The sequence below is a fragment of the Diabrotica undecimpunctata genome, chromosome 3 (assembly GCF_040954645.1).
Source record: "Diabrotica undecimpunctata isolate CICGRU chromosome 3, icDiaUnde3, whole genome shotgun sequence".
Taxonomy (NCBI): domain Eukaryota; kingdom Metazoa; phylum Arthropoda; class Insecta; order Coleoptera; family Chrysomelidae; genus Diabrotica; species Diabrotica undecimpunctata.
The window spans coordinates 79446960-79471858 of record NC_092805.1 but is presented as its reverse complement, the minus strand read 5'-3'; the positions used below and the strand labels follow the sequence as shown (position 1 = coordinate 79471858).

The following is a 24899-nucleotide window of genomic DNA, read 5'->3' as shown; positions in this document are numbered from 1 at the left end:
AGAACAAAATTTTGAGAATCCTTATATGAGATTTGTTTATTGAAAACCTTTGAGTGTGAATTATTTCATTATTTTTATTTCAATATATAGTGTTAGATCATATGTGTTTTTTATTATTCCGGTATTCTCTGGACCTTACCTTTCACATGTAATAGCATAGATATTGAAGCACGAATTTAACCCTGAGATAAAAGAATTAAAAATTGTGATAGAGTCATAATCATATCATTTAAATAATTTTAATTAATCAAAAAAATTAATTAGCTAATTATTGCTTGGCGCACCAAGACTTTAAATATCTCAATAATATATATATATATATATATATATATATATATATATATATATATATATATATATATATATATATATATATATATATATATATATATATGTATATATATATATATGTATATATATACATATATATATATATATATATATATATATATATATATATATATATATATATATGTATATATATATATACAGGGTGTCTTGGAAAACAGTGCATTCCTTAATGATATGGGCTGATTGCAGCATTTAAAGTCTTATATTATTTTTTTATAAAGTTAACAGTTTTCCAAAAAAATTATTAATTTTTATTAATTTTAATCCATTTGATTATTGTTCACAAAAAAGCAAATTAAGCCGGCAACGTTGCGTTCCTTGTTATTCTTCGTTAATTACTGTAAATCAGTTATCATGAAACATCGATCTTTAGGTATAATGTGTATTGATACTGATAAGAGTGATACTGAGAGAAAAAGCATATTTGTTTTTATTAAATATTTAATAATTAAGATTTGAATACTGTTTTTACTTACATGAAAAATTATTATTACAATAAATGTTTGAAGTGGCCACCATTTGCACAGATACGTGCATTTTTTCTACGAATCCAATTATTCTAATATGTATTATAAGTATGTAAATTATGTCGGATTATTTCAGCAGCATCAAAAATTCGTTGCCGCAATTGAGCTTCTGTTTTAATTTCATCCTGGTTGTCGTATACTAATGATTTTAGATGTCCCCAAAAATAAAAGTCCATATAATTGCATTCTGGCTGGGTGGCCATAGAACGTGTCCATTTCTACCGATCCAACGACGAGGATAAGTGATGTCGAGAAAATTTTTAATATGTCTCGTAAAATGTGCTGGAGCTCTGTCATGAAGAAACCACATTTAAGAGCGTATTTGTAATGGAACGTCTTCAAGAAGTATCGGTAGAACATGCTGTAAAAAATTTAAATTTTAGATTTCTCCATTCAATCTTCTAGGAAGTTCGTACGGTCCAATCAGATGATTACCAATAATTCCAGCCCATAAATTTATACTAAATCGTTTTTAAAAATTTGTCCTACGTATAGCATACGAGTTTTCATCAGTCTACAGGTGACAATTGTGAAAATTATACACACCATTTTTCGTAAAACAAGCTTCATCTGCACACAACACTTTGCATGGAAATTCGGGTTTTCTGGCGATTTTGTTTGGAAACCATCTACAAAATCTTCGAGGTAAGTTGCCTTGGTGTAAATCGTACACTCGTTTTTTAAATGGATTAAAATTAATATATATATATATATATATATATATATATATATATATATATATATATATATATATTTAACGGTTGAATTTATAAAACAATGTTATAAGACTTTTTAAATACTGCCCTCAGAACATAACTTTAAGGAACGCACTATTTTCCGGGACACCCTGTATATATGTATATATGCATATAATACATTATATATATATATATATATATATATATATATATACATATAATGTTCCGAAAGATTTCCGCGGTTAGTACAATTAAACCTAGAGATAAGATTAATACTATTAATAGTATGAATCTTAGCTCTAGGTTTAAAAATAAAAAATTACTCAAAATTAAATAAATAATTTATTGTCAAGCTAAAGAGTAAATAGTTGTAAAATTGCATATTTAAAGCTTTTGTTGTTTAGGTCAATCGGTTTCAAGCTAAACACTCTTTGTGCCATAGTTGTTTAGTTATAGTCACATCAGCCAAGCTCTTTTTAGCTTGCTCTAAATTACAGTTATAATCACATTTTAAAATCTTCACCGGACTCAGCTCAGATTTGGTTTTAAACAAAACATTCAAATAATGAACACCGTCCTTCCTTTTCTTTAATTCCCACAACACAGTATCAGCGTACTCAATATGTTTCATGTTGTATGCTCCTATAGTGTTCAAAATGGCGCTAAGAGTACTCTCATGAGCCATTACAAGTACGAATTTTGATTTCTGATTTAGAGCTGTTGGATCACTTCCGATTCCGACATTCAGCGATGTTGGATCGACGAACTTGTTGAAAAAATTGAACAAGTAGTCGTAGAAAGTTCCTATTTTGAGTCTTGCCAGAGGTACTGTGTGAGTTTGGATTTCGTATACAATAGCTGCAAAAGAAAATAAAATAAAAATTAAATTTTGTTAATATAAAACAAGGTAAATAAAAAAAGTTGTTCGCATTATTATCTATAGCACGTCCATCGGATATTATGCAAATCTATGACAATATCCACGATTTATACTTTATATTCTACTTACATAATCTAAAAAGAAGAAACTACGTCATTCGTTTCTATGTAACAGAATTTATAAAAAAATACAGCAATATGACAAAGGACAATGACTGATTCACATGGTAAGAATTTTGAGTTTTTTATCAACAGTGACACCGAGTTTTTAGTGTGTTTACTCGTATATCTTAATTTTTAATCCATGTCGAACCTTCAAATTATAAATTTTTTAAAACTGAGTTATTATAACGACTAACTATTACCTTAATGTTTAATTTATTGGGCTAAACTTAACCATAAAGGCTTATGTCTAAATAACCAATATCTATTATGCTCTGTGAAAACTCAAAGACAAACAAAGATATAACTTACCCGAAAGATGTTTAGTTATATTATGATCCATAGCTTTACTCCAGTCTGGAACGAAGGTTAAGTCATGCTCCTCATACGTAAAAAGGAGATCCATAAGTTCGTCCACCATTTCTATAGAAACTTTTGGCCATCCAGTTTTGTTGGCAATGTACTGCAAAATTTCGGAATGTTTTTCTTCGTAAATAGGAAAAACAGTTTGCTTTACCTAAAAGAAAATATTTATGATTTTAAAGTTTCAGACTTCCTCAGCACTGTAATTTGCTTAATGCAATATAAAAAATCGTAAATGGATTACAATACCTATACCTTCTACCAATAGAAGAAAAATAAAGAAAAAAAAACCTTCTGATGGGTATCGTCATACGCAGAATAGACGGAAATGCAAAAACTGATATTTAACATCAAGGAGTACATCGTAAAAGAGCATTCTTTTTTCAACTAAATACCCAGAGATGATCACAAAAATTCCATCAAGAAATAAGTTCCTTCTTTATGACAAATACCATAAAAAAAGTAAATGTCTCAGTTATGACACAACACCCGCAGTAAACATTCTGCTGAAATGCGAGTGTTACACAAAGCAGAGGTAGGCGAATCAACTTAAAGAAGGTACTTACCTCAGATATAATCAAAATAATAAATTACCCAAGATATTTCATGAATAATATTGTTAATTTCAATTACTAAACAACTACAGGTTAAAAATTTCTCCTTTTGTAATAATCTGTTTTAAAAACGATTTTCCAATTGGAAATCAAAACGTCAAAAAACAAAAGTAAAATGTAATTTTTATTACAATCAATTGTGGTTTAATCCCATATAAATACAATATTTAACATGCTGCAAGAAAACGGTTTCAGAACCACTTTACATAACTGGAATGCTGCTCATAAATATAAAGAGTTATACTATGATAAAGAAAAGACTAGAAAATAAATTGGAATTTTATCAGCCCATAGAACAGGCGGGTTTTAGAAAAGGCTATGGAACAAACGATCATCTACTGGTAATAAAAAATCTTATAGAAAAATGCGCTGAATATAATAAACCACTAGCTTTAATATTTGTCGACTATGAAAACGCATTCGACACCGTAAATCAACAAAAAATGTTGGAAGCCTAGACAGAATGCCGAATTAACTATCGGTATATAAATATAATTAAACACATATACCAAAACGCAACAGCCAGTGTTAGAGTGGGTGATCGTCAAACCTAGAAATTCCCGATACAACGTGGAGTACGCCAGGGGGACACCATATCGCCGAAACTGTTCACTACGCTTTTGGAATATATATGTAAAAGGGCAAAACCAGATGATATTGTACTAATAGCTGATAGGATAGATGAGGCCAAAGAACTTTTAAATCAGCTCTACCTTTCCATGCTAGAACGGGGATTGAAAATAAATATATCTAAAACCCAGATGATGACAAATCTTGTAGTCAGCGAAGATATATGCGTAGGAACAAGATCCATAGACCAGATAATGGCCTATAAATACCTAGTTCATGAGATTCGCATAGGAAAGGATAACCAATGGTACAGAGACATGGAGACTAACAGAAAGCAATAAAAGAAAACTCGAAGCAACAGAAATGGATGTATTTAGACGATCACTTCGAATATCTAGAGCAGACAGAATTAGAAACGATGAAATAAGAAATCGGATGGGGGTAGATGGATCACTGGCAACAGACATAGAAAGGAAACAACTTATATGGTATGGCCATGTTCAAAGAATGCCAGAAACAAGACTACCAAAAATCGCCATGAAATGGATACCACCAAATCGTAAGAAACGAGGAAGACCAAAAAGAACATGGAAGGAGGGAATAACAAAGGCAATGAGCTCCCGAGACCTGACCGAAGAACAATGGAATGATAGAAATTCGTGGAAATTAGGCATCGGACAACGACGCAAGACGTTTTGAAACCGATATATATATATATATATATATATATATATATATATATATATATATATATATATATATATATATATATATAAAGATAACCAAAACGTTGAGCTTCTCCGACGTATAAGACTGACTTGGGCAGCCTTCGGCAAGCTGAACCATATTTTCAAATCGTCTGATATACCAATATGCCTTAAAAGAAAAACGTTTAATCAGTGTGTTTTGCCAGTGTTAACTTACGGTGCGGAAACGTTGACCATGACAAGGAGAACAGTTCAAAAGATCCGTGTGTGTCAAAGTGCTATGTTGGGCGTTTCACTACGAGACAAGATCCCAAATCGCCAGCTACGACAAAGAACAGGAGTGGCTGATGCAGTAGAGAGAGTAGCAACACTGAAATGGAACTGGGCAGGTCACGTGGCTCGAATGACAGATAATAGATGGACCAAGCGAATACTGGAATGAAGACCAAGAGATGATGCCTACCGAAGCAGAGGTCGTCCACCAACACGTTGGACTGACGATCTAAAACGTTGTCAGAGGAATTGGATGCAAGAGGCGCAAGATCGAAATAGATAGAAAATTATGAGGGAGATCTATGTCCAGCAGTGGATAAGCGAAGATTGAATGATGATGATGATGACTATGATAAAATAATTATTCTGTTAGAGGTATATGGGTAGATTGTATGCAAAGTCTTTTGCTTTCATTTATTCCATTACAGAAAACTTTGATTTGCAACAATTACCAATTAATGTGTTTAATATTCATGATATAAAAACTGAAAAATCATTCTTGTAAGTATATCCTAAGGGTAGCGGGTAAATACTCTTTTACGTTTTTGGTAGAAAATAGATCTACTTTAGGGATGCGACCCTGCCCAAGTGAGCCATAATTATCTCCCAATCTCCTGACACCTAGGAGAAATTATGTCCTATACCCATTCTCCTATCTAATTACCAAAGTTTCTCTTTGCATATTTTACTCCAATGTCCGGCAGCGGCATCATCAGTACCAAGATCGAGCGTAAATAAAATGATCCTGGATGGGTCTAATATTGGATACAACAAGTTTTAAATTAACCGAACGATTACAGGTATAAGTAATCCCCACTTGTTGGTCAACAGCTATGGGTGAAAGAACCGGTACGTGGTAGGGCACTTCATTGGCCTGGAGCTGAGAAATTAACTCCGAAGGCAGTTGAGCTAAATTAGTCAACGGCGTTGAAATCTGAAACCACATTAAAGATGCGCATGGATATCCTTAGTAAAAATCATCATGGGGTCGATAATTTACTTAATGATCAGGAAGCTCGTAATCCAAGATCCGGCAGGGGATGACAATCAGATTTAGACACAGGGCCTTCCAGGTCGTCATCAAGGTAAATCCATGTCAAACAAATAAGAATAACTCTATAGCCTTGAACATTGAAACATGGAACGTGAGAAGTTTATACCAATCTGGCAAACTAGATAAAGTGTGTCGAAAATGTACAGAATGAAGATTAACTTTCTGGGACTTTGCGATATACAATGGCCTGAATCAGGAAAATGTAACATTAAAAATGGAATAATGTATTATTCCGGTAACAACAACTCCAATTACAGGCAGGGGGTTGGCGTTATAACAATTCTCAAAAAGCTGTTTTTTGCTTTAAACGCTAGAGTGGACCAAGGAAAGGTGGAGCGATATGGACTCGGGAACAGGAATGAACGTGGCGATCGGCTGAGTTTATTTCTGTATTAATGAGGAATTCATAATTGGAAATACCTTGTTCAAACTTCTTAAACGTAGATTGTACTCATGGAGGTCGCCAGCTGACAATAACAACAAAATAGTCAGAAATAAAACCGGTTGTTTTGTCGATAAGAGTGAAAATAAAGAATGTAAAGCATCCTAGTTCCACGAAAATCATAGATACAAGGCGGCTTAAACAAGACAACACATATGCGGAAACGAAACTTAAACTAAACGAAAACTTAAGGAAAGTAAGGACAATGCAGAAATTCAAACTATTAACCAAAAATGGGAAAAAATTCAACATGTCCTTGTGTCAGTTGGAAAAGAAACCCTCAAACCTCTTGGGGAAAAAACAAAACTTTGGATGACAGTAGAAATTCTTGAACTTATGGAACAATAAAGAAAACATAAAACAAAAGACCTAAATAAATACAAAGAAACTCAAAAAAAATATCAGAAAGAAAATTCGAGAGAAAAAAGAGAGGTGGCTTTCCGGCAGATGCAAGGAAATAGAAGATCTGGATTAAAAGAATGATAGCTTTAATTTACACAAAAAAAATCAAAGAAGTGACAGGTTCCAGAAAGAGCACAAGAACAAATATCCTTAAAAATGATAAAGGATATATTATTACGGATTTAAAGGAAAGATTGTGTCCTTCATATTATGTCACTGGACCAATTAGATTCAAAAGCTATTTAATGATGAAAGAGAAGAACTATCATTAGAAACCACCGACGATACCGGACCAAGAATATTACGGGAAGAAGTCATCTATGCAATAAAAAAAAAACAAAAGATGGCAAAGCTACCGGACCAGATGATGTGCCCATCGAATTATTAAAACTCATTGATGAATATGTTATTAATGTAATGGTTAAACTCTTTAATCTAATATATCAGACTGCCACAATCCCCAGACAATAGCTGCAATCGACCTTTGTGGCAATACACAAAAAGTCAAGTGCAATGTCCTGCTTAGATCACAGAACAATAGCTTTAATGAGTCACACACTTAAAACATTTTTAAAAATAATACACAGCAGAATTGTTAAAACTCTTGAATATGAAATTAGTGACACATAATTTGGCTTTAGAAATGGTATGGGCACAAGAGATGCTTTATTCGGCTTGAATGTGCTAGACCAGAGATGCATGGACATGAATCAGGACATATACTTGGAGTTTTTGGAGATGTTCTGGAGATTTTGAAAAGGCATTTGATAGGGTTCAATATAAAAAGCTTGTAGAAATATTAAAAACAAAAATATTGACAGTCGTGATATGAAAATTATATCTAATATATGTTGGAATTAACTGTCAAGGTAATAGTTGACAACCAGAACACCCGAGATAACAAACTACAGAGATCAGTCCGCCAGGGTTGCGTGCTGTCACCATTACTCTTCAATGTGTACAGTGAAACGGTATTTAAAGAAGTGCTCTTAGATTCAATAGAAGGTATATCTATCAATGGAGAAGTTTTGAATACCTTACGCTTAGCAGACGATACAGTAATAATGACAGATAACAACAATGATTTACAGAACGTGATGAAACGACGTAATAAATGCTATCATGAATACGGACTAAGGACGAATTTGAAAAAAAAAAACTAAAAGCATGATTATGACTAAATTAGCAGATCCAGCAGAACATCCAATTGAATGTTAGGGATACTGTAATAAATTGAGAGTGTAGATATCTATAAATGCTTAAAAACATGGATAACATCAAATGTAGACACAACCAAAGAAATTAAGACACGTATTGAAATAGCACGTGCATCATTCATTAAACTTAAAAGGTTTCTTTGTTGTCAGGATATAAAGTTCAGTATGACGTTTTCACTACTCTTCTTTATATGGCTTGGAAGCACGGACATTAAAACAAGCGCATCTAAATAAGTTGGCCACCTTTGAATTTTGGTATTACAAAAGAATCCTACGAATATCATGGACTTAAAGAATGTAAAACTATATGACTATCAAAATGAGATAATGTTGACTATCACAAGAAGAAAACTTGAGTACTTGGGCCATGTTATGAGAGGGCAAATATACTCATTGTTGCAGATTATTATGCCAGGTAAAATTCTAAAAAAGCGAAATGTGAAAAGACGAAGAATGTCATGGCTTAAGAAGTTGAGATAATGGTTTGACTGCAGTAGTGCAGAACTATTTAGAGCGGCAGTCAACAGAGTCCGCACAGTCATGATGATTTCCAAACTTCGATAGAAGATGGAAGTTAAGGAAGAAGAAGTATATCCTGAAGGGATAGTAAGGAAATGTCACAGTCATGATGATTTCCAAACTTCGATAGAAGATGGAAGTTAAGGAAGAAGAAGTATATCCTCAAGGGATAGTAAGGAAATGTTCTAATGAAGTATCTTCCATTATTGTTGATTTTATTATGGAAGAGAAAGTTCTAACTGCACAGCTAAAATACCTCATACTTTCATGCACGTATGTCTATGTCAAAACAAAAATCACACACCAGGAAGAATGTGTTCTGTTTTTGTTTAACTTAATAGTATTTAAACCGTGGTACAGTATTTTCATGTTCATGAACATTCATATATGCCACGTGATCTTGATTTTATAGTTCTTACCCGTTCATTAAAAAAATTTGATCAAAGGCTATAGCGTTATAAGATAGTAAAATCTGCAACTATGCTTAGGGTTAGGCAATTAAAAGTGCATATTTTGAAACCCCTTTAGCAAAAATTGTAGCTCCCTAGGTGGCCCCTGGGGTCCCCTATCGCAAAAAATGTGGTTTAAAAAAATGCTTAAAATATCACAAACCCTCTGTTTTTATATTTTTTCTCATGTTTTGAGCACATAACCTTAAGTAAATATACGGCTAAATCAGTTTATCATAAAAAATTTCTTAATCTTACGTCTGTCTTCCGATTTATCAGTTGTAAGTATCATTTTTATGTAACTTTTTTCATATTTATTAATTAAGTTAAGGTTATTGAAAATTACCTTAAAAGTATATTTTAAATAATATTTTTAAAATTAAATAAAGTAATTTTATTATTTTTTTGATTAAATTTAAAAAGTTTCACTCAAAATAACAAACAATTATTATAAACTGTTTTGAGAATTTTGTTATTAGTATTATTGAAAATATTCAAAGACTCCTTACATTTTAGACTCATGTTTATTTGACTCACCTATCGATTTACCTCATGCTTTTCCAGCCCTATCATCACTACTGTATTTAACTTTCATAGGTTATGTCGACACGACTATACACAGTTTATCATCCCATCGTACATAACATAAATTGGCACACTACCATAGCATGTTACATAAATTAATAGAAATTCCCATGTCAAAAAATAACTTCGTGGTAGAATTGAATAAATATGTATTCAGGAAGTCTACAGTATTTACTACCTTCCCTCGCTCAACCGTTTCCATCTCTCTCTGTTGTCCCATTCTCCATCGTTTAGGCCTGTCTTACTCATGGCGTCGTCTACTTCGTTCCTCCAGGATTTTCGGGGTCGTCCTCTTTTCCTCCTTCTTATGGGGCTCCATTCGGTTATTCTCTTTATCCATCTGCTGTCGCTAGTTCTTCTTACATGTCCATACCACTTTAGTTTTTTTTGTTATATAAGAATTAAATATCATTAGGCAAATAGCAGTAAACAATGAATACAACGAACAATCAATAAACTAGGGCGACACTTTCCTATTCGAATCAAATAATATAATTCCTATCAATAATATTAAAATAGAAAATACGAGATTTATAATATTTATATCTACAGTTAAGTGGTCGAGGGCTAATGCTAACTGGGAGCAATTCAGGCTTACCATAGAGGAAGCGTTCACTTTAAGGCCAGTTATTAATAATACTAACGAGATGATTTTATTCTGATTAAATTATATTGCAAACAAATCTTGCAAACCAATTAAACAGTCAACTAAACCTGTAAAAGTTTCTCCGTGGTGGGATGAGGAGTAAAATTATTTTAAAAAGTATAAATCTTTTCTAACTCTTTTAAATTTAAATGAATATAAAAGAAACAACGCCATGTTTAAAAGTACTTTTCGCTTAAAAGCTAAATCTAGCTGGATACAGTATTGCTCTTCTTTTAATAGGCAAACTCCTTCATCAGACATTTGGAAAAGGGTAAATAAAATTCAGTCTCAGAAAAAAATTACCATTAATGATGAATCAGCAGTTAAACAACTTTTATCTAAAGTTGCTTCTGACTCTGTTCATCTGCCAAAAAATATACTAGATAACCATATCGATGTCCACTTTTTACTAGCTCCTATTACTCGGAGGGAACCTACAGCAAACATTAAAATTTCAAAAAATACATCTCCAGGTATGGACGGTACAAACTACCTCATATTAACAAATCTTCCGGAAATTGCTATAGACTATCTATGTAAGATATTTAACAACAACATTTAAGCAATGTCTGGTCATTTTAATACCTAAAATAAACGATCGCATTTCTTTAAAACCTATTTCTCTGATGCCATGTCTACTAAAAACACTTGAAAGGCATATTCCCGGTAGCTCAGTTAGGCTTTCGGAGAAATAAAGGAACCATCGACTGTTTGTCACAATTAACTACTGATATCTAATTGTCCTACTCAAATAATAATTATTTAGCAGCACTTTTTCTAGATATTTCGGGAGCATGTGATAATGTTATTTTAAACTTACTTTTCGAGAAATTAATACATATACGAGTCCCAACTAGATATGCACAGGTATTGGTTAATAGAAAAGTATTCATTTAGTGCAATAATAAATTGATTGGTCCAAGGTTAGTTTATCAAAGTTTGCCGCAGGGATCTCTGCTTAGCTCTCTCTTGTTTAATCTATATACTATGGCTTTACATGGTATGGGTATTAACTGTAATATTTTACAATATGCCGATGATTTCTGTTTTTACACTTCTAAAAATTCTTATCAGGAATGTATTGATTCAATAAAACGAATTTTGTACAGTGGTTGGAACTTACTTCGAATAAATTAGCTATGGTGTTTTTACCCGTCATTGCTTACCAAATATATTCAGTATTAAAATAATAATCTAAGTATACCTGTCCAAAAGCACTATACTTATCTCGGCGTCACACTTGATACTAAATTAACATGGGAAGAACATATTAACATATTAATAACTGTTGCGAAAAAAGCCTAAATGTTTTAAAGTTAGTTAACCGTCACCAATGGGGCGCTGGCTGATCCTATTATTAATCTAATGTTTTATAAGGCATATACCAGGTCAATTCTTAACTATAGTTGCTTTTTATATGAGTCTGCTACAAATACTAGACTTAAAAAATTATACTGAATTAATTAAAATTAAATACTAAAAATCTATTAGCCGAGTGTATGGAACCTCCATTACATTTAAGACGTCTTTTTTTAGCTAAAAAGTTTATCCTTAAATGTCCTGGTAATGTGGTAATAACCAAACCTACCTATAGCAAAAAATATCCGACATATTATCTGTGTCTAACTTAGTTGACAAATGGTGGCATAACAAAAATTCTCCAACTTTAGCTATAGCATTTTCTAATCTTTCATCCTATTTAGAAACCCTAGCTGAAACTAATTTCTTCCAATCTAATTTCAATATTGTGTATTCTCAAACCAAAGTTTATTTTCTTACTTTTGATGATAAAAACGCCATTCAACTTTAAAAATAACTTGACAAATTTGATAAGCCTATATATGGCGTTTATGGGATTTTAACAGATTGGTCAAAATTTATTTTGGGAGTTGATTGTGCGGTATATATCAAAAACAATCAAGCACACATTATGTTTAAATTAAACCAACAATGTTCCATTTATTCCGCAGAACCTTTTGCAATATATCAAGCTCTGAAATGGACTATTGAGAAAAAAATGTCTGATCAACAAATAGTAATCCTGTCGGATTCAAAATCTGCGTTGTCTGATTTGGATAATTCGCATAAGCATTTATACAAAAGTAGTATCACTGTCAAAATTTTAGAAAATCAACTAAAGCAACTTAAAAGAAATAATTCAGTCTCTTTCATTTGGTTAAAGGGACTTGCTGGTATCTCAGGTAACACCAAAGCAGATTATTTTGTTAAAAAAGCGGCTTCAAAATGATTAGAAATTAGTTGGCTTAATAGAAGTGACTTAGTCTCGCTGCGTAAACAAGAGTTAAAAGAAAACTGGGAAATTGAACGGAATGCTTTCTGTAACATAAGTAACGACCCTTATACAAACATTCACCCTGTTTTACCTGTTGCACCTTTTGCTGCAAGAAGTCATCCGAATAGAAGAGTATATTCAATGTTTGTTAGATGACTTATTAATCATGCGGCTATAAACGCCTATCTTCATAGATTTAATTTAAGTGAAACAGAACTTTGCGATTGTAATGGTAACACTGACGATATCAATCATTGGATGTTTGGGTACATATATAATGATGTATCTTAAGTATCTATTGGAAAATTCGATAACAGAACAAATACTTCTTCCTCAGTGTCAATCATCTACTTTATATATCTCTCGTCATAATATTAGGCTCAATCAAATTTTTTGGGAATACCTCAAAAGGACTAAAAGAAAAAATTAGAATGGAATGTGTAATGTGAATGTATAAATCTAGCTTTGTTCCCTTTGTCGATCCTTATTTTATATATTTACCTCCTAGTCGTTGCCTGTTTTGTGTTATAATAAAGTCGCTATGAAAGGCACCTTAGCGTGAAAAGTATTCCTATATTATGTAATCCCTTGTTGGTTTTAAATATTCACTTTAAGTTGGTTAGGGCCTTGAATGTAAAGAACGAAAGTATGGTTTCCTGTCAATCTACTAATTCTTGTGACACTAATGTTTACAATATATTTTTAATTTACCTCTAGGTGAAGTACTATTTTGTTAACAGATGCAATAACTTGCCAAATTTGATAAGCCTATATGGCTTTTATGAGATGTTCACAGATGGGTGAAAATTTATTTTGGGAGTTTTTTTTTGCGGTAATATCCAAAACAATCAAGCACACATTATATTTAAATTAAACCAACCATTCCGTTCCATTTATTCCGCAGAACCTTTTGCAATATATCAAGCTCTGAAATGGACTATTGAGAAAAAATGTCTGATCAACAAATAGTAATCCTGTCGGATTCAAAATCTGCGTTGCCTGATTTGGATAATTCGCATAAGCATTTATACAAAAACAATATTATCGTTAAAATTTTAAAAAATCAACTAAAGCTACTTAAAAGAAATAATTCAGTCTCCTTCATTTGGTTAAATCATTGGTTTATCATTGGTAAATCATGGTTCATCATTTACAAATTCAAGTAGTCAAATACATTATCATGGCTTAATAGATCAAGTTATCCAAAGCCTTTAATTAATAAAAAAAAATCAAAAAAAACAAACAATAAATAAAATTTTAAATAAAAAACTACATAAGAAAGCTCTGAAAAAAGTATTTTCACCAACAGAGAAAAACCCAGTACCTTTTGCTTGATTACATATACATATATACATATAACAAATACATAAAAAAGAAAGAAATAACACCAGCTATCAGAACAAACAAACAACTGAAGAGAAAATATTAAGAAAAACAAGAGCCAAAAGAAAAAGCACTTACATAGTAGTGTATACAAACTTAAATGGTGGCGACTGCTCAAAAACTTACATCGGTTAAACTGGTAGCACTTTTAACAAACATATAGCAGAATACAAAAGGGCTTTAAATAATAGAAAAACATAAGGCCTATCTATATATTTTTAAAAGGCCTATCTATCTAAGCCAAGCTATCTTTGGAATCTATAGAAAGTAACAAATTATAAAAAACAGACAATTCTGAATAACCAACTTGACACAAACATTTCTACCCTCCTCAATTTATTCAGTTGAAGACCATAAAGTGTAAACGTATACCAAAAATAGATCACTTGATAAAGGCACTCTGCCGAAATTGCAGTAGTGGTAATAAATTATAATAAATATTGTAAAAGTATTGGAAACAAAAGTTTTCAGTGTTTTATTGTTAGATATTTAATGTGATTTATGTTGCTTTCGTTGAGCTACTTCCAAAAGATAGTTTTGAAATATGATTTTTATGTACACATTGAATAAAGTGTGGTGAAAATATGCATTCTTCGAACTTTTTATGTATATTTATTGCTCTTTTTGTACCCCTTTAACTCTAACTTGCTGGTCTTAGAAAGTTTGGTCTTAAATCTCTAATTATTATGGTTAATAAAGTCTTATGTTTTTTTTTTCATAAATCAAAGAGCCAGTCTATTACTAAAAATTTATCAAATATTTAAACAAAAAAAAAGAGGTTACAATGGAATTCTGTCGCTAAAATAAAATTTATATTTAAATAAAAAAAGAAATAGTTCACCGAAATATGCAGTAACTTCTTGTGACTCACCTTTTGTAACATCGAAAAAAACTTTGGACATCCTAAATTCTCGATGAGCGAGAGAAAAGGTGCTATATGGACCGGTATAGGTTGCCAAGAAATATGCTCGTTCCACAGTTGGTAGCCTTTAGGTGGATATAAACCAGCTAAGTTTGCATATGCAGACATTAAAGTTCGATCAATGTCAGTAGACCAAGCGTATATTTCTTTGGAATGATAGAATTCGCTGAGGAAGGAGCTGTAACGATGGCGAAGCCACTGACCTAACTTGTAGTGGCGATCAATACCTTTCTGAAACATAAAAACGTATTAATAAAATTAAATACAGATTTTTTTATAGCCATTAGTATTATCAATTATTTATTTTAATTGGACAGTGATCATTCAGTAGTAATTATTGTAGCACTCAGAATCGAAAAAGATTGAAAGATGATCTAAATACAAATATTATGTTCATTGTACCTAAATTGGTACAATGCTAAATTGGAATTTTTGAAATAGAGCACAAAGCATCTATCTACCGATCTACTTTTCTAATTAGCCAAGAACATTCCGATTTAGATATATGCATCTCTCTCTATCATTGTCTAACTTCGGCCAAATTCATCCACCTCGATCCCGAATATTATCCTACATCATCAGACCATCGTACTTATGGTAACCTTCTCAGTTGTTAGTAATTTGATGGTCTGCAATATATAATAAGTGTGTTCTATTGGTCATCCTTCTGCCTCGGGATATGTTCAGAAAATTTTTGGTTTATGTTTTTGCTAAGCAGACTACAATTAGAAATAGACATACTAGGATTAATACCAGAAGCTTAATTTGCTTTCAGAGCAGAACACTCCAGCAAACTACAAGTACTTAGTCTAACAGAATACATAATAGCTGAATTCATCATTAGATAATACAGAGCAGCAGCCTTCCTAGATGTGAGCAAAGCCTTTGACAGAGTAAAGGGCAGACTACAATTAGAAACAGATAGGCTAGAATTAATACCAGAAGCTTAATTTTGTTTCAGAGCAGAACAATCTAGCGAACTACAAGTACTTAGTCTAACAGAATAAATAACAGCTGAATTCAGCGATAGACAATACACAGCAGATTTCTTAGATGTAAGCAAAGCCTTCGACAAAGTATAGCTTAAAAGATTGACGTATATAATGTGAGACTTTGGATACAGTGGTGTGACGAGGACCATCTCCCCGTATTTCGGCAACCTGAGGTTTAGAGTTCACTTAGAACAAGTCATGTCTGTGCTCGGTGCCCTGTACACAATATATACGGCCGATGTATCAAGAATAACAGGGAGAATGCTTAGTCTTTATGCAGATGATATAGCGATTGCCGCAAAGCCACAGAAGAGTATCCAACGGAAAATAGCTATCCAGAGAAGAAACAAGCCGTTATCGTTAAAAAAAGAGATAACTCAAAAGAACAGCTTAAGGGAAGAAAAATATACCAATCCAGTTAAAAAGAGAAGCGAAATACCCAGAAATCACATGGACCATTGACTAAAGTTTAAACCACATGCAGAACATCGATGCCATTTCGTTAAAATTGAGAACTTTGGCAGGGGGACCCCTTGTCACCGTTGCTGTTTAATTTTACTTTAAAATATGGAATAAGTAAAATATAGTCTGAGCTGACAGGAGGATTTGCTGATCAAGGATCAAAACTGTTGCTGGCCTTTGTTGATGATATAATTGCAGTTGATGATATGTTGATGATATAGACGCAATCACGCATTCTACAAGAGACGGGAGAGAGGTGTTTTCAGAGCTCGAGGAGGAAACAGGTAGTCTGGGTCTCCGAATAAATGAAGAAAAGACGAAATAGGCGAATAGACGAAAAAAAGCAAGAGTTAGGCAGAACATCAGTATTAATGAGCACAACTTCGAAGTAATAAAGGAGTTTAAATACCTGGGGCGATAATTACAGCGGACAACCACATAGAAAAAGAGGTCTCAGCAAGGATAGCTGCAGGAAATAGAGCATTATACTCTCTTTCAATATTATTAAAATCGAAGCTGCTAGAAAGAAAATCTAAATTAACACTGTACAAGTCGATTATTCGCTCAATTATTACATATAGCAGTAAAACATTGACTCTCAACCGGTAGGAAATCAATAAGCTTCTAGTATTTGAAAGAAAGATTCAATATTTGTCCCTCAAAGAAATGAATTCACAGGGGATTGGAGAAGGCACCGCAATGCTGAATTGGTGACTCTGTATGAAACTAAAAAAATAGTTAGACATATAAAAGCAAACCGAATAAGATGGGCTGGTCACTTGGTACGATCAGAGGATGAAATATTGTTAAAGACAGTGTTTTTTGAAAGAACAGATGGTAGAGGATCAGTAGGCCGACCGAGAAAAAGATGAAAGCCGATTTATCTAGAATTGGGGTACAACAATGGTAAATAGAAGCGGAAGATCATAGAGGATGGAGGGCGATAATGGATGCGGCGAAGACTCACCCCGAGTTGCTAAGAAGAAAGTGTTGTGAAGAAAAAAAAAAGAAGAAGAAGTAATTGCAACAGTCAAAAAAAAAACAACAATTTCCAAGGCTTTAATAAGAGGTCTCACAGGTAGAAGAAGCCAACTTTGCATGTAAACAAAACTATGACTGATAAACAGTATTATTTTACCTACAATTCGCATACGCATCTCTTACATGGAGTCACATAAGTGAAAGCCACAAAAAAAAAAGATACAAGAAGCACACATCAACTACCACAGAGAAGCTGCAAATTTGCCCAGGTACGTCGCTGAACGACTCCTGTTCAGAGAACTAAAATAAATAAAGGTACTAGACACGATGGAAACAAAGTAAAAATAAAATTCGCTGAGCTAGAAGACAATGCAAGTCCGATACTACGAGAGGTATTAAGGTATCATGTGTACCATCGATGGAAGCATAGAAGACCAAAATAGCAAAAATACTGGCATAAATATAAAAAAGTCCAAAAAATCGTAGCTTTATTAACAGAAGTGAATCCGGCATTTTGGCAATGGTTATCGTATCTATTAAAAGATATTTTTGTTTCCTAAAATATTATAAAGTCATTTTGATACTTCATCTCACTTCATTTGTTCCGATTATCAGCATTTTTTTGTGCATATTTTTTTAAATATTTTGTTTTTCGATGACAAGGACTAAAATTCTTTATTATGGAGTATTTCGTGGAAAAAGTAATTTATGTTTTTATAAACAGTAATATAATTATTACCTTTGTAATTTGTCCAAATCCCATAGGCCAATAGGTCAGGTTATAATACCTATCTGTAGGAAACGAAGTAAATGGTGCTCTATCTCCATGTCTAGATACCTAAAAGTGTAAACTATAAAGTTAAATATAAGTAAATATTTAAAATTTAGATTAAGGTACTACTTGACTAATACTGATAACCTATAACCGAAGAAACGCAATGTGTAAACTACAATCCACATTGGGTTAAAATAGCGTTCACAACAAAATTTATCTTGACTTTTACTAGCTTTAGGTTGTTTTTAAACCGAGAGGTAGACTCGTCCTTTACGAAAAATAGAGTATGTACTAAATTAAAACAAAGTAAGAATTTCAAATTGAATAAAATACAACAAATGCTTAACAACAAAAGTAATAATCAATATTATTCTAATTAATAATAAAGTAAAGTTCTTGTATATGTAGTCTATACTGGAGTATTTCCGTAATCAGGGGATTCTTATCTCTATTATTACTCTCTTAGATCCACAGGTAATAATGAATATACTAAAATTTTGGGAACCTTTTGTGACCTCACGCATTTACGTGTTCTCGGGTCTAGAAAAGATCAGAAATTTATGCCACATATGTAGCATATGTGGCGCCCTCTATCAGCTACATTGAAGTATGTACCAGAAAAAATGATACTGAAAACATTTGCCAACGATACTGCATTCCTAGCCTCACATGCTGACCCTATTTATGCCTCGCATCTCCTTCAAGAGTATCTAAACAGAATAAAAGATTTGTTGGAATGAAAAATTAAAGTCAACGAAGCAAAATCGATTTGTTATGTTACATTTACAACACGAAGAGGAACATGCCGACGATACTACAATTCTAGCTTTACATGCTGACCCTATTTATGCTTCCTATCTTATTCAAGCGTATCTAAACATAGAACAAGATTTGATCTTGGAATGGAAAATCAACGGAAATGGTATGGGATGGAATGGAAAGGATATGTTAACGAAGGAAAATCTATTAATGTTACATTTACAACACAAAGAGGAACGTGCCCCTCTGTAACTTTAAATAATTATCAATTACCTTCAGTCAATAAGGTTAAATATCTTGGTATTTATTTGGACAATAGTCTTACATGAAAGAAACATATTTGGATTAAGAGAAAGCAACTAGGTCGCCAATTAAGAAATATGTATTATTGAATGGGTCGTTCATCAAGGTTATCCCTGGATAACAAATTGCTGCTCTATAAGGTAATATTTACGCCCATCTGAACATATGGGTTGGAAATATGGGGAACAACCAGCCACTCCAACATCGAAATCATTCAAAGCTTTCAATCAAAAATCTCGAATGTGCTGTGGTACATCAACAACAAAATTAGTCACTGTGACCTTAAAATAGATATGGTACAGGAAGTCATTAAAAAGCGCAGCACTGCATACGTTACTAATCTGGAATATCATGAAAACCAGTTTGCACATAACCTTTTTGGCAATTCCCAGAAATAACGTGTCTTAAAGTGATTCAAACAACTGGACTTACCATTTGGAGTAAACTTGTAAACTAAGTATTTAGTAGTTATAACATGTATATCTATTTCCTATATAACTTATAATAATTGTACTTTGATTTTACGTGTGGGTAAAATCCATCTTGTCTTTAGTCAATGTCATTACTTTTGTTTATTGTTGACACTCAATAGATTGCAAATACTTCTGTATTAAATCAAAATTAAATGCAAAAAAATATATCTGTATTATATATACATATATATATATATATATATATATATATATATATATATATATATATATATATATATATATATATATATATATATATATATATATATGTATATTTTGCGTTTTGTAGTCAAATACTGGCTAAGTAAAACTCTTTAAGGTTTGTTAAGCTTTCGAGTTCATTTAACTCTTTCTCAAAACATACTAAAAATTAAAACAAAAAATTAGACAATGAAGTTGTTGCTTCTTCAACAGGCTCAACCTTGTGATGATTGTACTATAAAATTAGCAGAATTACTTAACATTTAACATTACTTGAATTTAACCGAGGAAGTGTCTATGTTTATGCAAACCTTCATTGCAAATTTTGACAAGATATGTAAAAATGTTTCCTTTGCACTTATTAAACAAGCAACAGAGTTTATGTTACTAAGACACTTCCTCTGTCAAACTAACCTAAAATGAATATAACAAATAGAAGAGACATGGAAACCATAGAAATAAGTTATGACTGAAAGAAAAAAAATCAAATAATGTATTGTCAAATGTTAAGTAATTCTGCTATAATATAGTACAATCCTCACAAGAATAAGCCTGTTGAAGTACAACAACTTCATTGCCTAATGTAGATTTTTGTTATAATTTTTAGTCTAGTTTTATTATAAAGCCCTTTCGAAGAATATATATGTATATATATATATATATATATATATATATATATATATATATATAAATAATATGAATCTAGTTTTTCTTTGGTTTAGGTTTAATAAATTATATTACATGTGGAACTAGATTTCATTTTCCATAGAAATCAACGTTTCGGCAACCCTTGCCTTTGTCAAGATTCTAAAATGTACAAGATTAAGAACAAACAGTTATTGTAAAATATGTATATATATATATATATATATATATATATATATATATATATATATATATATATATATATATATATATATATATATATATCTACGGCATAAAGTGGACTCCGCCCATGTTAAAATTCAGGTTCAAGTGAGCTCCGTGGTCAACTGGACACCGATATACGGAGCTCACTTGACCATTCCATAATATTGGCTCTGTCGATTCGTCAACATGTATAGTTTCATAATTTTTAAAAATTTTGTGGAGCCCTTAAGTACCCCTGTATCATGAATGTATATTGCATAGTTCACGTGTATATCTTATAGGGGTCGTTCAGATCTTTTTCACTGTATATTGGAACCATAGGTATATCGGTTTAAGTAAGCTCTGATAGTTTGGCAACTCTGCCATTAAGCTGTATACTTCTCGCGTATAGTCTGAACGGTTGATATGGACTCCTTATTTTTGTTATCGTTCATACGCATTACAGTGTGTAACAGATATGTATACTATTAACTACCTGTTTTTGGTAGGTACGTGCTTTTCTAAAAATAGCTTTATAGATACAAAAGGATTTCGTTACCAAATTGGATTTTTTTCATATGCGGAAATTTCCTAATGTATTTTGTTTTTTTTTATTTCTTCCAATGTTTTATGATATCTTGTATACAGATTTTTATTATTTTATTTCTGGTTTTATCTGTGTACTACATATAATTCTGGATAGAAGGTTATCTCAAAATAAATATTTATTTGCTTAAATAGATATTTTTGTGTAAAAATGGATAGTAGTGCACAAAAAAGGGAAGAATGCTTAATTTATCTAACAAGAATTATACCACTTCACCCATATTAGATACTTCTGAATGTTTTATCTCCTATTTAGGGGTAATATGTAGTCAATATAAGTGAAGCTAGTGTTAAATTTGCAATGATCTTTATAAGTAATAGCTTACTGACTGTACTTTACATGTTGAGTTTAAATAAATAAACCTTGTCCCTTCAGAAAAGAGCGATTTGAATGGCAAAGTCAACGAAGAAAGTGTAATGAATCTTTTATCACCCCAGATTCACACAGGTTAACCGCTGTTTGCAGGCAAGAGTCTTCCTGGCAGATTTAAGGAAGATAACTACCATAAGGAAGTTCCTTTTGAGGGTTCAGATGGTGAGAAGCAGCTTATTTTTTTTTGTATATCTTGCAGATGTGTTGATCTAGCCAGTTTTTCCTCGATTCTAGTCATAAAATGGGTTGTTATTCGTGGAGTGAATGTTACGAATCTAGACTTTGTTTCTTTTGTTCTCTAGCTACTTATCTTCGGATATTAGGTGGATTGATAACTACGATATTGTAGAGCTTATGTATGGATGAGAGTCTTAATATCCGCTTAATTTGGCTGACTAATTTATAGCTAAATCTACGTGTCAAGTATGTATTGATGTCACCCATACAAGCTAGGTATATTTGGCAGCAGAAGCATAGAGTTTAAGCGTCTACGTTTTAAGAGAGTAAGGATGTGCTTCCCGTTTTTAGCTGACAAGTTCGCGGAGAATACTATTTTTCTGGTTCTAGTTTGCCATTTAGTTTTAAACAAAGTTCTGTAAATTACAAAGTGTGTTTAATGATTTCATGACACTATTGGTTCAGGTATATGTTCAAATTTGTGAAAGCGTCTCTGTTAGGGACATTGAAGGAGCACACCTGACTTTTTCCAGGGTTTGGCTTAAAATTAATTTATAATCTATTTTTATTGTGTTTAAGATATAATTTAGATCTTTCTCCACTTCAGCAACAAAAGTTTGTGGTTCTGCAACAATAGATGTATCGTCTACATAATAAAAGTCCTAGTATTTACTGGAATGGGTTGTGTAAATGTTATACAGTGTAGGTGCCATTACGGTACCCCAAAGGAGACCGTTCTTCTACGTTTTCAATCTTCATCTTTTCTTACCATTGAGTGATACGAAAAATCTTCTGTTGTTCTATTACCTAAGGGGATATCACATAGATTTTGGAGAAATGTCCTTTAATTTAAGGTGTCGTAAGCAGAATTCAGATTGACAAATACCACTCCTCATGTCTGATATTTTTTATATCCGTCTTCGTTGTGTTGGGCAAGATTTAGTATGTGTGACGAACATGATCTACCCTGTCATATATAGCCACTTTTATCTTTAAATTTAAGTTTTCCTTCTATTATCGGTTTATATTAAGGATCATATGCAGAAGTATTGTGTATAGGTGAAAAAATAAATAGATATATTGGCCGATAGCTTTTGTGGTCGTTGGGGTTTTTGTCAGGTTTAAGCAAGGCAACAACTTTGTCTTTACTTTGCTTGTCTACAGACTTTGGATATTAGCCACTGTTATATTTTTTTGTCCAAATTTTATAATTAGTTTTGTGTTTAGATCCTCAGTCAGGAGCCGTAATATTGTTCATAATATACGTGGATAGTGGATACAAACTCAACATCGTTGAAAGGTTTCCTCAGCTGACTGATTTTGTCCTCTCTTATTTTAAGTTTTTCTTTGCTTCTTTGCCGGCATTTATTATGTTTATTTCGTTATTTTCAGCGATTAGCTTAATAACAAATACCCTAGGTTTGGCCCACTATTTGCTTCCTGCAGTAGAAATACGTCACATTTGTGTTAAGCGTATATGTCTGATAAGCTTAAGTAAAGTAGAGTGTGTGTATCTGTAGATATGTCCTTACTATTTATAGACATAAGTAGAATAGTTGGTCCTAAAAAGGACCGATTTGACAAACATCATATTGAACGGGTGATTGAAGAATTAACCGATTAAATAATTATTCATTATCCAGAGTAAGAGTACGCTCGATTGCGGTGGTCTTATTGTAACTTCAAATTTCGTGAAGGCTTTTACTTTGAACTCCATAAAAATTTAAATTTTGCATACTGTTACTTATAGACGATATTTCGAGTCAGATTTGTTTAGTAATAACTGTACTTATATAGTCTCTTTGTGAAAAGTAAATGAGCTTGTAATATCGGTTTACAACTCATATATGGATAATAAGGAAATAAACAGGTTAAAATGTGACAACAAATTGCTATATAACAGTACGAGACAATATTCATATGCTGTGGCAAAATCATCATATTTGGATTTCATATTTCAATTATCATATTTACATTGATATTTATGTGGCAATCAGCTGTAAAAGTCATTGCCTTTTTTCTGTCATATCATATTTTAGCATATCATATTTTGAGTGAAATTGATCCTAAATTCGTCTAATAATATTAAGTTTTTAAAACAGCTGTGTTTTTATGCTCATTCGGTTACCTTTTGTAAACCAGTCTGTGTAAATATAAGGGATTTATATAATCTTTTCATTTCGTAATCTTGTCGTTTCATAATTATAGTTCTCTTGCTTTTATTTTCTATATTTTCTATATAAAGATCATCGTCATCGTATAGTCAGAACGCAACAAGATTCTATTGCCTTTTTGAAAATACAGCCACGTAAATGGCGTTTTTAAAATTTATGTCAATATTTCTGAAGTGCCTTTTCTATGATAATTTTTTTAAGCCTAGTTCGTTTGATTATATGTAATTGATTTGATAGTCCACAACAGATAAGTATTGATTGTAGGTAGGATAGCAGGTGTTGATAAATATGATGGGTCGGTAGATAGTCTCATTATTCCTAAATCTGACCATATGTTACCTCCCCTTTCATTTGTGGAAGTCCTAAGGACATTTTTTCTCTTGGGGCATCCTCCCAATTTAACTTGGAAATGCAGTTATTATAGTCTTTGGATAAAGCCAGCGCAACTTTAGCATTGAGATTTAGTTTCTTGTACGACGTTGCTATCTTTATATATGTGTTTGATCTTGGAATTAGTTCTGTTCGGTATTGGTTAGTACTCGGACCTCTGTAAGTCGGAAAATACCTCGGATGGCTTTTCTAGCAATCCTGGTCTAATTAATACGTTCTCGTCACGTCTCCACATATTAGCACTGGTTTGCTCACTATTTTATATACCCTAATTTTATGGATTCGAATTAGACTTCTGGATTTAAAAGAGGGTTATATATACATATAC

The 24899-nt window shown here is 32.2% G+C and overlaps 1 protein-coding gene across 2 annotated transcripts in view; it reads right to left on the bottom strand.

Moving 5' to 3' along the window:
• Positions 1 to 1905: 1905 nt before the first annotated feature.
• The window catches only part of LOC140435662 (lysosomal acid phosphatase-like), a 96620-nt gene continuing 73626 nt past the window's right edge, over positions 1906 to 24899 (bottom strand). For both annotated transcript variants that reach the window (XM_072524383.1, XM_072524382.1), the window contains exons 2-5: positions 18231 to 18329; positions 15006 to 15287; positions 2930 to 3134; positions 1906 to 2434 (exon numbers count right to left, since the gene is read on the bottom strand). In XM_072524383.1, coding sequence (XP_072380484.1) covers positions 1992 to 2434; positions 2930 to 3134; positions 15006 to 15287; positions 18231 to 18329 — 1029 coding nt within the window. In that variant the 3' untranslated portion in view covers positions 1906 to 1991. The remainder of the gene's footprint in view (positions 2435 to 2929; positions 3135 to 15005; positions 15288 to 18230; positions 18330 to 24899) is intronic.